Here is a 13,833-nt window from a genome sequence, read left to right on the forward strand (position 1 = left end):
GAAAAATTAAACAAAAAACACTGCCTCTAACCAAAAGGAACCCAAGGATCTCAGAGTTGGAAGGATTTTATAAATATGTCACTGCTTTCAGCATCGTATGTTGTATACAAATTGTGTTTCAAGTAGGGATCACAAAGCGTTGGTCTTGTTTAGCTTGTCATTTTATCTGAACTGAAATACCTTTTAGGGAAAGCACTTATCTTGGGATGCATAATAGGCATTTCCAATGCCTGTGAAGTCCCTGAACCCATCTGGTTTTACAGTTCTTTCATCCCACTGAATGCTCAAGCCGAGAGACGAACATATGCTGGGCCAGGGAGAAAATCTCTGAGAAGACAGAAATCTACATCCACGGCTGTTAAAGGCCAGAGAGGGACCTAACCAACATTCAAGCTTTGAGAGGGCATCCGTGCCCATACCAGTTGCCTCTTCTTTTGAAAGAGAGTGACAGAAACCGGTCAAGGAGCTGTGCTGGGAGCATTGCTCTTACTTTGGACCCAGGAATCTTATGGCCACAGTGACATCCTCTGTCTTCCGAGGTTCAGAAAGCAGAGGGTTCTGTGTTCGAGATGTCCTGGTTTCCTTCTTTGAAGGTGCTTTGGGGCCAATCTGGAGAACTTAGACTGACTCTGAGAACCTTTGTTTGAAGTTGGACGGCCTTTGGGCCAGACTTGGTGCCTGACTATAGACATATGGTGGCCCCAGAAAGGCTGAGCTGGGAGCTCTGTTCCCTTAAAATTAGCTGAGTTGGGAAACATGCACACCAGAAGAATGCAGAACCGACCTATCACCACCTCATGCCCAAGTCAGAGGTTCCTGCCTTGTGTCTGCCCAGCCTCTCTTCCTGCACTCTTGGGCATTCCACTTTCTTTATCCACTTGGCCAGCGGTTCCCCTTGCCATCTATCTGTCACATCCAACTGTGCTTCCATCTGCCCTTCCATCGCTCCATCCTCCTCCAACCATCTGCCAGCTTTCCCACCCATCCTTCAGACTGCTGGTATTTCTACGCACCCCTCTTCGCCTCCCTACATGTGCGTCTGAAACTCCATCCACTGGTCCGTCTGTCCGTCCATCCCTCCATCTTTCCGGAGCCCGCCCATCCATCTCTCCGGCCCCCTGTCTGGCTGCAGCGTGAGCCCTCTCCTTGACCGGTCCTCTGTTCCCCGACCCCAGAGCCCGCTAATCCATACCCGGCCGCAGCTCTGCCCTCCCGCAGGCCGGTCTGCCGTCGGTCTCCCCACCCCCCCCCAACCCCCCGCCCCCGCCGCGGGATGCAGGCCGGTGCCAAATGGGCCCCGCAGCCCGCAGCGGGCCGGCCGGCTTCGGTTTGGCGGCCGGGTCGTGCCGTGCCCCCGGCGGCAGGCGGCGCGGCTCCCAGGCCCCGGCGGGCGGCGGGCCCGGGGCGGGGCGGGGCGCGCGGGGCGGGGCCGGGCGGCCGCGGCGGGGCGGGCGGGGGCCGGGGTGACTCAGCCGCCGCTCGCCCCGCGGTCCGCGCGTCCGCCGGCCTCGCAGGCGGGGCGGAGAAAATGGCGATGCCCCCGGCCGCCGTGCCCCCCGCCCGGGCCCGAGAGCCGCCGGGGCCCCGCGCCGCCGCCGCCGCCGCCGCCGCCGCCGCGCCGCCGCTCGGCCTGCAGCAGCTGTCGGCGCTGCGGCCCGAGCCGGGAGAGGTCCCGCTGCACTCGCCCTGGACCTTCTGGCTCGACAGGTGAGGGGGCGCGGGGCCCGCCGCGTCCGGCCCCGGCCCCGCGGCCGCCGCCGTGCGCCCGCCCGGCCCGCGCCGCCGCTTTGTCTCGGCGCGGCCCCCGGCCCCGCTCGGCTGCCGCCCGCGCCCCCAGGGCTCGCGCAGAGCCGGGTCGGGAGCCCGGGGCTGGGCCGGGGCGAGCGAGTGTTGGGCGGCCTCGGCTCCGCCCGGAAGGGCACAGGCGCAGCCCCAAAAGTTTCGGCAGCACTTTCCCCCCTTTCTTCCCCGCAAAGGAAGCGTGCCGGCGGGCGGCCGCCCTGGCCGGGCCCTGGGAGATGGCCCGGTCGGGGGTCGTCGGGTCCCCGCCGTAAAGTGGGGAGAGCGGCGCTGTCCTGGTTGCCCCCGCGGCGCTCCGGGGGAGCTCGGGACCCGACCTCCGCGGTGACAGCGCTCGGGAAAGCGGACCGGCCGGCCCCCTGGGAAGTGTGCTGGGGTGGCGCGGATCGCGGCCCAGTGGGGGCCTGCACCCCGCGCCCCACCGAAACTGCCGCCGACACCGCTTTGCGTTCTTGCTCAAACCCTGGGCAGGTCCTTCCTGACCACTTGCGGTGCAGCCACGCGCCTTCTAGGCGCTGGGAATTCAACGGTGAGCAATACCTCACCTAGTCAGTAAAGCGGGGGCAATTATGGCTCTCTCGGGGGACGGCTTAGGTGCCATCTCCTCAGAGATGTTTCCCTGACCACCGTATCCAAATTAGCACACCCCAAACCTTGCAGTCATTCTGTGTTCCCCTGCTCTCGCTTATTTTGCTCTGTAATGCTTAATGCTGCCACATAGTATTCTGTATGAATCACTTTATTTTCAGTCTGTCTGAGTCCCTGGGTACTTTCTCCTCTGTTAAAAGCCAAGGAGCAGGGACTTTGTCCTTGACTTTTGCTGTATCCCAGCACCTAGAACTGTACCTGGCATACAGCAGGAGCACGAGAAGTTTTTGACAAATGAATAAATTCACTAACGTGAAGCCCTTTTTGGTATCTGTCACCCAGTGGGTGCCCAACGATGACACCTCAAGGTTGTCCCAAGAGCTTATGGAAATTTTGATGACACTGTTTCTCTGGTTAAGCGTTAGGGAGGAAGGTATATGGCTGTTTTCTGTGAAATTTACTTAATAGACCCAAGTCACGTCTTTAAAAGCCTTCCATAACATGCCTGCAAGATTTTTAAAAAGTGATAATCACCCTTTTAAGGGACATAAGTTCGTTCCTTTCTTCTTGTTGGAAATAGCACCCCTCTGTAAGAATTGAAACTCAGAGCCACTGCCTTTTCCGGGGACCCAAAGAAGTTGGGGGTGGGGTAGATTCAAGAGTCTCGTTATCTAAAACATTTTCACTTTCATTATGGGATGCTAAGAAAGCTTTTTACCGTCATAACAGGAGTGATTTTGGCAAACTTTAGCAGAATGAAATTATGTGTCTGTTTTCAGAGGTGCGTTGTAACTAATGTTGTTACCTGGTATATGTTTTCAAGGTAAACCTGGATCTCTGGTCTATAATGGGGAAACTCTTGACTGGTGGAAACAGGCTTGAGGGAGTTTCTTTTTAAACAGGTCACAAATTAGCCTACTTAAAGGCACAGCATTTTAAGTATGGTCCAAGATTTTAATACTACATAACAGTAAATAACTTTCTAAGAATATCTGGGATCTTTTAGGATAAGAATGTAGTAACTTCATTGAAGACACAAACTCGAGCTGTCCTAGTCTGTATTTCTGCATTTCTGATCTCTGAAAGCCAGCAGTCAAATGAAATAGTGTCTATAGTGTCCAAATTTGTAATAGAAATAATTATATTAACTTAGAAAGTATAATTACTTCCAACATTCTTCATTTGAATTCATTTTGCCTGACCACTCACCCCATGGCTTTTATTGAGCTGTATTCCCTTCTCTGGGAGTCCCTTCTGTTTCTGTAGGTTGGTCTCCTTCCCTGTGGGGTTGTGAACACATTATGTTCCAGAAGTTCATTTGTAACCATTCCTCCCTAGGGAAACAGTATTCTATAGAGAGTAGTGATGTTCTCAGGAGAGCCTTCCAAAGCAACCTTCACCCCAGCATAGCTGATGTCCGCCACTGAGGGCATCAGTATTGAGTTCCACAGCACGTAGAGGCCTCCTTCCACATAAGACTATCCTTTGGCACTTACTACCTACTTGTCCCTTTCAGCCTACTGTGTGGCCATGGACAAGTGATCTAGTCACTCTAAACGCTCAGTTTCATTGTTTGTAAAATGGGAATAATCATAGACTATATCTCATGGGGGCTGTTCCAGGGATTATTGGATGAGCATAAAATACTCACATGCGTGCCTGGCATAGAATAAGTGTTTAATAAATGCTGACAACACTGTTACCTGGAGCTCCAAAATTACCACCTCACCCCCCCTCCCCCCCCGCCCCCGACCACACACACTAATAGTCCCTGGATGGAGCACCTTGTCTGAACTCAGTGCTAGGAGGCCAGCAACCTGAACTCATTTCCCCCCATGAATGAATGGGAGAGTCCCTTAGTAGAGTTAGTTGCATTTTCAACAGTAATTTCCAGTAAGTCCTTAGTTGTTGTTGTTGTTGTTGTTTTAAACTAGATGGTATGGCTAAGAATTCAAGCATATGGGGCTATAATTTTGGTTGGGGATATAGGATGGAGACTTTTCCTCCCCTTTTCTGGGTATTTAAAGCCGCATCCTGTCTTGATCTTAGAGGCTACTCTTGGTTGCATGTCTCTCTCTGAGTGCTTTGTTTTCATCTCGTGGTGACCCCCTTTCCTCTGAGTATTGTCCATGGGACTCAGTCCTCTGGCCTCTTGTCCCCATCCACACCACACCAGTGATGCCGTTCAGTCCCAAGGCTTTTAGGTCCATCACTTTGCTGGTGATTCCCACAGTTTTACACGTGTGCATCCGTCTCCTTCTCTCTGTCTCCGTCTGATACACATGTGAACTCGACACAAGTCAAGCCACCTCTCCAGTTTCTCTCCCCAATTTGTCTTCCTCCATGTGTCCCATCTCAGATAAGAGCAGTTGACGGTGAGTCCATCCTTCCAGGTGCTCAGCCCCCGACTCTTGGAGACCTCTGTGACTCTCCCTTCCTTTTCTTCTCCTGTTCCTTCTCCCTCCCCTACATCCACTCTCAGCAGATGCCGTTGATTCTACCATCCACATGTATCCAGAATCCAATGCATTCTCTCCACCCGCATCCTAAACCCTGAGCCACACCACCTCTCTCACCTGGGCCATTGCAGGAGCGTGCTGACTATTTTCCCTGCTTCTACCCTGGCCCCCTACAGTCCCTTCCCATCCAAGCAGCTGAAGTGGTCCCTGTAATACCTAAGTGAAGGCCTTTCCCTTCTCTGCTCTCCTTTTTACTCAGAGCAAAAGCCAAAGTACTTACAATAGCCTTTGAGACGCTATAGCATTTCCTGTCCCCACCCAATATACCTTCCCCCTCCCTCCCCCACCCTCGTCTCCCTCTCACTCTTTCTCCTACCCTTCTAGGTCTTTCTCTATCATCCCAAGCATGGGCCTTTGCCACCAGCAGCCCCTCCTGCCTGGAATGCCCTTCCCTCACTCACCTGCTAGGACTGGGCTTTCCTCTCCTTTTGGTCTCTGCTCACGTGTCATCTTCTCAGCAGGGCCTTCCTTAACCACTGATGCAAAATGGCGCACACATCCTGACACACACTTCCCGTGCCCCTGACCCTCCTTTGTTTTTTCCATAGGAGCCTGCATTTGCAGGTCTCCTCTCCCTGGAATGTCGGCTTCCCAGAGTCCTTTCTGCATCATCCTGCCCTCAGCTCCTGGATCAGCACCTGGTACCAGCCACCCCACCCTGAATACTTCGGGGTTGTGGGATTATACCCCTGGTGACTTCCCCTTCTCTGTCATGGTGGTTCATATGATTCTGATGACCATCTATAAATCTGCCTCCCTAGCCCTGACCTCTCTCCTGAGTTCTGGACACCCAGTCTACCACATGCTGCTTAGCAATACCACCATCTGACACATTTTTCAGAGTCGGAATTTCCGTTTGTTCCTTGACTCCTCTCTCAAGTACACTACTCCATCCAGTTCTGTGCTTCCAATGGCTGGTCCCCTGTTGGAAGTCTAATCCGGCCCCTCCCCTCCATGTCCATGCCTCTGCAGGGCCTGGTGTTCCCTAGCCCCAGGTACATGCTAGCCTGCCTGCCCCCAAGCTCTTCCCTTCTCCCAGCACCCCCCTACCTGGGCTTCGAGGCTTAGCCTTCTACACTGTACCTGGTCTTGCCACTCCAAACCCCTACCTTTTCACCTGTGCCACAGCAGTGGCTTGTGACTCCATCTGTCACCACCTCAGGGTGCCTCTGTTGTGGGCTTGTGTGCTCCCAGCAGGTGGGATTCTGGATCGCCACCCTCCTTTGACTAGAGCAGCTCTGATTGGTTTTGTTGGTGGTGGTTTATTTTAGAAACTGGCCACTCTAATTTGAAGAAAGCATTCCGCAGGTTACAAACAAAAACAAAACCTAAAACCTGTAGGTCGCAGGTTATAAACGTCTACATTGCTGTTTTTAACGTGAAACCCACCTTGTTTTTAGCGTCATCCCCTGTATCTCCCCAACTCTGAAACACCACTCTCTATGCATCTCCCTGGACCCAACGTGTTGTCTCTCTGGTAACCATGGACTTGACAGCCTCTGATCTTTGTCTCATGATGTTCCTTCAGGTTGGGATGCCTCTCTCCCCTCTGTCTACCTAAAAGGCTGCCATGCATCCTTCAAGGCCTTGCAAAGATGCCAACTCTGTAATTGTCCTTAACTAGCCCTTGGCCTAGGCAGGATTCATCCCACCACCTCCTTTGTGCACCTGCAGCATTTTTTACAGGCCACTATTTATATTAAGAATTATTGATTGCTTCTCGGTCCCTTCTTCTTGACCATGAGACTTGGACTGCCCCATGTCTGGCTCCCTAGGAGTGGATATGACAGTGCACATAGTAGGTGCTTAGGGAGTATTTGTGTGCTTGTGTCTTTAGTCACAGAGGTAGGCCAATCACATGAGCCTCCCACCAACCCACCCCAACGGGGTTTCCCTCCACCCAACCAGTGTTTTTCACACTGTCATCCCTCTCCACTTACATCTGAACCACCTGGCTGTGCCTCTTAAAATATAGGCTCCCAACCCCGCCCAGGACCTGCTCTTTCAGACCCCTGAGATGGAATGCACATTTGTGACAAATGCCTTACCCATCACACGTGAAGAATTACTGCTCTGTTTATGGATGAGGCTAACTGAGCATATCATTTGCCCATCCCCGTCCTCACCGTTAATAGTACATGCACAATGACAGCATGGTTCTGGGCCTCCCGGAAGGGACGTCTTTTGTACCGCATGCTTCCTTAGCATCAGTAGAGAGTTCCAGGAGGTACCAGAGGGAGCCCCCTTTCACGGTGTGGTGCTTTCACATGCATTCCAATGGTGGGCTCCATAATAACAAATCTGATACGGGGACAAGGCCATGCTTGTTGGAGAGGATCTCAATACCATCCTTGTTCATAGAGTGGCCTTTTGGGACCAGGCGAAGGTAGAAGACTGCGTGGAAGGCCATAGCTGACAGGGACAGAGTGGCTGGCATCTCGACTTTTCCTTTCCTGTTTTCATTTTTGCCTTTCTGAATCCACAGTCTCTCTTATTGTCCCAGGATTTTATTTTCTGGAAGGGGCAAAGGGTCTCCAGGGAGCTCAGGTGGGGAAAGGCTCTGAAGGAGGGGCTCACGACCTCAGTCTTTGGGTCATTGGTTCCTTCCCACAGGTAGGCCTGAAGGCCCTAAACATTCTCACCCAGGAAAGTTATAAGCCCTTCCCTGGCACTAGCTGCTTAAAAAGTGTATTTTCCTTCTTTTATTATTACACATGCCATTTCCTTATTTCCAAACCTGAGACAGTCAGTGGTCTGGCATGGTGACAGTCCAAAACCTGGCCCTAGTGCTCCTGTCACCTCTGACACTGTCACACTTCTCTCCCACGCAACCTCTCTGTGCTCAGGGATTCGTTATATGCCAAGAGGGAAAGAGTTCCGGTTGCTAGTGTCCAGGAGCTTAGAGGCCAGGAATGAAAATAGATGGAAGCCTGGAAAAATAAAAATAAACGTGCAAAAATAAAGCATTTAGACTATGAAGCGTGTTTCAATAGACACGTTATTAAATGTTCCTGATAGGCCCTGGACCATTTTTGTATGTGACTGTCAAACAGGAAGCTGGTGTGGCCACAAGCCACAGGTGTGTTTAAAAGTGATTCAGTCGAGGGGCTCCTGGGTGGCTTGGTCGGTTAAGCGTCCAACTTCGGCTCAGGTCATGATCTCATGGTCCGTGAGTTTGAGCCCCGCGTCGGGCTCTGTGCTGACAGCTCGAAGCCTGGAGCCTGTTTCGGATTCTGTGTCTCCCTCTCTCTCTGCCCCTCCCCTGTTCATGCTCTGTCTCTCTCTGTCTCAAAAATAAATGTAAAAAAAGTTGAAAAAAATAAAAAAAAAATAAAAGTGATTAAGTCGAAATCAGCTTTAATGGAGTGAACGATTTAGGAGGGGTGCTCTTCATCACAGAACTGAGCCTGTCTGTCAAGAGTTTCCCTCTGACTGCTGAGCCGGATGTCAGTAAATTCAACAAGACTGGCTTTATGAGACCTATCCCTGGCTTTCAACTCTCCCTCTCTAAGGTTGTTCCCTTGGCTCAAATGAAGTGGTCACTCATACAAGGTGGAATATTGTCAGTATTCATTTCTTTCACCAACCATTTATCATGTGCTTGGACATTGGGTGTGTGCATACGTTATGTGGATATATTGTACTGTTTGCAAAATTTCACATCTTTTTCCACTCTAGCTTGTCAGTATTAATTCCTGTGTACTCTGTTGGGCTAGGTGCTGCCCTGGGTGCCGTACGTAATTACCCACAAGGTTCTCACAGTGTTGCAGTAGGATGTGTCAGCAACATTTTACAGATGAGAAAGTTGAGGCCCAGAGAAGCACCTTGACTAAGGTTACCCAGCCAGTACAAAATGGAAACAGGATTTGAACTCAGGACTGTGTGTGACCCCAAGCACTGGTGTCCCTAGCCCTGTTGAACACCACTTCCTTGTGAGCATGAACAATGAACGGGACACAATTCTTCCACATCTCATATCCCGAAATAAGGAAGCTAGGTAGGACTTGAGAGGCAATCTGGTCCTCCCACTTAATTTCACAAACAAAGAAACCGAGCTCCTGTTTCATGGGGAAAAAATGAAGCCAAGGACTCCCTGCTTCAGAATTTGCAAAGAAGAGAGCCTTGCCTCAAATCCAGATTTAAGAGCTTGTGTCGGATTGTCCTTCACATTTAACGACAGCCTCATCTTGATCATCTCTTTGGGTGACGACAAAAAATGCATCTGTGAGAAGAAGGATTTTATGTGTTTTTGATGATGCTATCTGTAGTTCATTAGCTTTTACTTCCCAAGTTGTTAGCATTTCTTACGGTGACTTAATTTAGATGACACAGGCCAGCACATCTCAAACTTCGATATATATACAAATCCCATAGGACTCAGCAGGTGTCTAATGGGCCTGGAGATGCTGTCATTCTATCTAACAAGCTCCCAAGCAACACCGCCAGTTAACTGACCACGCTTTGGCAAGGATGCAGGCAGGACTTGGGGAAACCTTTCCGGCATCTTTTCTTTCTAAGAAGCATCTCCAGGTGTCCAGGTCACTGGTAAGTGGTGCTGTGGCCTGCTAAGAGCTAGCCAGGTAACGGGCAAAGATCTTTGCCTGGAGTATTCGTAAGGGCTTCTGTCTCCATGAATTATTCATGAGCCTTACCTGTAGCAACCGTATCTTTAAGGGTGGGGTTGAATGGAGAAGGTGCATTTGCATTGCAGGGAAGTAAACTGAGGATTGCAAGTTACAGGAGGGTTGAGACTGCTTGGTGCAGAGTTGTATTCATGCCACCAAGCAGAGGATGGGTCAGGTAGTACGTGATCACTTCAGGCTCGTGGGAAAGAGCGAGGTTGCCAGCCATCCATGGTTCAAGTCCCAGCTCTGCCACTAGCCAACTGTGTGGCTTTGGCCAAGTCACCACCCTCAAACTTAGTTAGCTTTTCTGCAGAGTGGGTTTGCAACCACTGTTTACCTCATTATGTTTTAATGAGGGTGAAATGAGATAATGCATGCACATAACACGTGATACATGGCCTTTTCAAGTATTGGGGGCTCAGTAAGTATTTCTGGAATAAGAGAGAGGGTAAAACGCCTTGGAGCATTTCAGACTTAAATTGAACTGGAAGGGTTCTGTCTTGTGAAATTCTCAGGGACCTGCTTTAATGAATCGATAAAGATGATTTGTAAGTAACACATTAGCTTTTTGCATGTAAATGGTGCTTAGGTGTCTGTAAACCATTTAGGTAGAACTGTTGGTCCAAACTTATGGGGCTTCCTGCCTTCTCCTAACTCCCCAAATGAAAAGAAATTTTACATAAAGAGTCTTAAGATGCATTTCCTGTTATTCTGTTATGCAGTTGAAGACACACAGGAGTAATATAAAGCTGGATTTGCGAGTTTGCGGTGTAAGTAACATTAATAGTTCCCCTGAAGTCTTTACACAAATCACCTACTTGGCAGACCTCGAAGGACCCCCTCTCACTTCTGCCCTAAACCATCACAGCTTCTCAATTAGCCAACTCGGAGTGGAAACAGCCCTCAGGGTAGCTCTGGCCTTAATCCCGGAGACACTGGCACCCGATGGGCTTTCTTTTCTGAAGAAGGAATACAGGAGTTTCTCAGCTGTGTGTGTAACTCTCACAGACTTGGGATTCTTGCTGGCTGCCCCACAGATTAGAAAACGTACTCAGTATCTCTCAGTTCTAATTGCATGCTCATCGGTTCCTGTTTTTCTGCCCCTGATGGTGATGATGACGATGGTGATGTTAGCCACAATTGCATACTAAATGCCACATGCTGGGTAAATGCTTTAAATAGAATTCGGTCATGTCATCTAAGTGGCAAAGCAATGGGTGATAGAAACCATCTTCTCAGAAACAGGAAGTGAGGGTCAGAGAGGGTCAGGTTTATCACCCAGCTGGAAGGTGGCTGAGCTGGGACTTGAACTCAAGTCCATTCATTCTAAAGATGATCCTCTTAGCCCCTCTGCTTTCCTGCCTGTGTTTCTTGTTTTGTAAAGTATCTTCTCCTCATGTTCAGCCCCAGAAAATGATGACCAGTACATGTGTTCTTACTGAATTGTGTCCCTTATATCACATTTTTGGATATCGTTATTGCCAGGGATTCTGGTAGCATCCATCCCAGCCCTGCGTCTCCACATCTGCCCCCTCCCTGCAGTGTGGCCAGATGGATGTTGGCAGGGGGATGACGGTCCGGAGCAGCTGGTGGGTCCAAGAAGGGAGTAGGTAGTCTAAAAAGAGATGAGAGAGGGATTTGCCGTTAAGAGGCCATGTGTGACCACCCATGATGGCAGTGACTGGTTTTTACTGGGAGCCATCCTTGTTTAAGAGGAAGATCATGGGCATGAGAGCTAGACAGATCAGGGAAAGAACCCAGATTTGCTACTTAAAAAGACTGAGCCTCAGTTTCCTAATTAATAAAGTGGGGATGATGACACCAACCTGACCGCGTTACTAAAGGATTGGAGACAATAGAAGCCAGACCCTCTCATATGACACGTGCTCAATAAAAGGAGGCCGTTATTACATTAATATCATTAAATCAGAGGGAACACTCTTGGTGAACACTTCAAACTCCTTAATGTGATCCATCCAGAGGGCATTTATTGTTCTGCTCCTGTGTTCTCAGCTGCAGCTGTATACCTCGAAAAGGGGGCATAGAATTCAGAGAATGTGAAAATAGGTTCTGAGTCCCTGGTTCTGTGGTTTCCCACCCCTCTGGCTGTATGTCCTTCTAGGAAGGGTCATCGTCGACAAGTATATTCCTCTCATGGCTTTCTCTCCCACCTCATCCCTCCTTGGCAAAGAAAAGAGATCATAATTTCTTTGGCTTCAGGAATCTGGGGAGTTCAGAAAGCAGGGGTGCCAGTTTGAGAACGTAAACTTCATGAGGACGGGTCTTTGTGTAGAGTGATCACAACTGTGTCCCCATCAGCTAAAAGAGATGTGCAGTGAATCTTTGTTAACTAAATAAATTATAAATCCTCTGAGACTCTGTTACATGTTTCTGACAGGGGTTCTCAGCATGGACTCTGTTGACATTTTGGACTAGATAATCCATCGTTGGGGGTGAGGTGGATGTCCTGTGCCCTCTGGGAGGCTCCACAATTGCCCTGACTTCTACCTATTAGATGCCAGTAGCATCCCCCTCAATTGTGACAGTTGGACATGTCTCCACATATTGCCACGTGTCCCCTCGGGGCGGGGGGGGCATGCAACATCACGCCCAGATGAGTGCCTTCTTTGGTCTGCAGAGTGAGGGTTTGCTGAGGGTTCTGTTGAGAGGTTTGGGTTTGTAACGTGAATGAGATACAAAGGTTTGTTAAAGATACGAGAATATACTGTGTATGTGAGATAAGTAATAGTGTGTCTTTGATTTACCTCCGGGGCAGACATTTATCTTCCAGCCGGCACAAGTCTCTTTCAGAGTCACGGGGAGGAGGGGTGCAGGGCGGTCAGCTGCCAGGCCTGCAGCTCTGCCCTGAGCCACCCGCATTGCTACTTTAAGAAACAGTAACAGTAGACGATGCAGCTTCTGGTTCAACTTTGAACCGGCAAGTCAAGTACAGGCTGACCTGTTTACAAGGCAGATTATTTTAAAATCTCAGCTTGCTTATTACCCTTTTAAAATTGATTCTGTGGATATGACGCGGTTTTGCTGGTTAAAGATGTCCCAGGTCAGGCGTGAGGATTAGGCATAGTGGTGTTTTTCAGTGACCGTCGCAATCAGATTTGGCTCACAGAAGAATACCTTTCCTACGCTGGCCAAGCCAACCACTTTCTACTGTCAGGAATTCTGACAACACTGTTTCGTTACTTTGAAACCTGGATATTCAGAAGACACTCCGGCAGCAAGAGGAAACCTTGAAGATCACAGAATCCAACCTTCTCCATTAAGAAATTAGGAAACCGAAGCTGATATTTTTCCTTAAAATGCCAGTACATCAGCATCACGAAATGTTAATCAGAAGACACCTATCACTGAGGGTGATCCTGTTGGTTTGTGTGAGAACTTTCTCTGCTCTACTGGCAAGACTCCTCCCACAAAGCTGGGTGGCAGGGATTCAGTGCTGTGATGGAGGTGGAATGGTTAGGACCGGCAGGAGTGCAGTGCAGGGGAATGGTGGGCGCACGGGCGGGAGTGCAGTGCAGGGGGAAGGGTTGGTGCACGGGCGGGAGTGCAGTGCAGGGGGAAGGGTTGGTGCACCTGCAGGAGTGCAGTGCAGGGGGAATGTTTGGAACACTAGGAGGAGTGCAGTGCAGGGGAAACGGGAAATTGTTACCACATTGGCAGGAATGCAGTGCAGGGGGAAGGATTGGCGCACCGGAGGTATTGCAGTGCAGGGTGAGGGTGGGTGCCCTGGTGGGACTGCAGTGAAGGGGGAAGGGTTGGCGCACGGGCGAGAGTGCAGTGAGGGCAGAAGTGCTTTGCAGGGGGAAGGGTGGGCGTACGGGGCAGGGGGGCAGCACTGGGGGAGGGTGGGCGCAGGGGTGGGTGTGTAGTGCAGGTGGAATGGTTGGCGCACTGGCAGGAGTTCGTTGCAGGGAAATTGTTAGCACCCTGGCAGGAGTGCAGTGCAGGGGAATGGTTGGTGCGTCTGCAGGAGTGTAGTGCAGGGCAAAAGGTTGGCACAGTGGCTGGAGGTCAGTGCAGGGGGAAGGGTTGGCACAGCAGCAGGAGTGCAGAGTAGGGGAATGGTTAGCACACTGGAAGGAGTGCAGCACACCCTCAGGAGTGCAGTGCAGAGGGTAGGGTTGGCACACTGGCACGAGTGCCATGCAAGGGCAATGGTTAGCACACTAGCAGGAATGCAGTGCTGGAGAATCATTAGCACACTGGCAGGAGTGCAGTGCAGGGGGGATGGTTAGCACACTGGTAGGAGTCAGTGCTGGGGGAATGTTCAGAACACTAGCAGG

The 13,833-nt window shown here is 50.6% G+C and overlaps 1 protein-coding gene across 1 annotated transcript in view; it reads left to right on the forward strand.

Annotated features, from left to right (window-relative positions):
• Positions 1-1,470: 1,470 nt before the first annotated feature.
• EIF4E3 (eukaryotic translation initiation factor 4E family member 3) overlaps positions 1,471-13,833 on the forward strand; it is a 39,345-nt gene continuing 26,982 nt past the window's right edge. The window contains exon 1 of the mRNA XM_053219070.1: positions 1,471-1,707. Coding sequence (XP_053075045.1) covers positions 1,529-1,707 — 179 coding nt within the window. The 5' untranslated portion in view covers positions 1,471-1,528. The remainder of the gene's footprint in view (positions 1,708-13,833) is intronic.

The sequence above is a fragment of the Acinonyx jubatus genome, chromosome A2 (genome assembly GCF_027475565.1).
Source record: "Acinonyx jubatus isolate Ajub_Pintada_27869175 chromosome A2, VMU_Ajub_asm_v1.0, whole genome shotgun sequence".
Taxonomy (NCBI): domain Eukaryota; kingdom Metazoa; phylum Chordata; class Mammalia; order Carnivora; family Felidae; genus Acinonyx; species Acinonyx jubatus.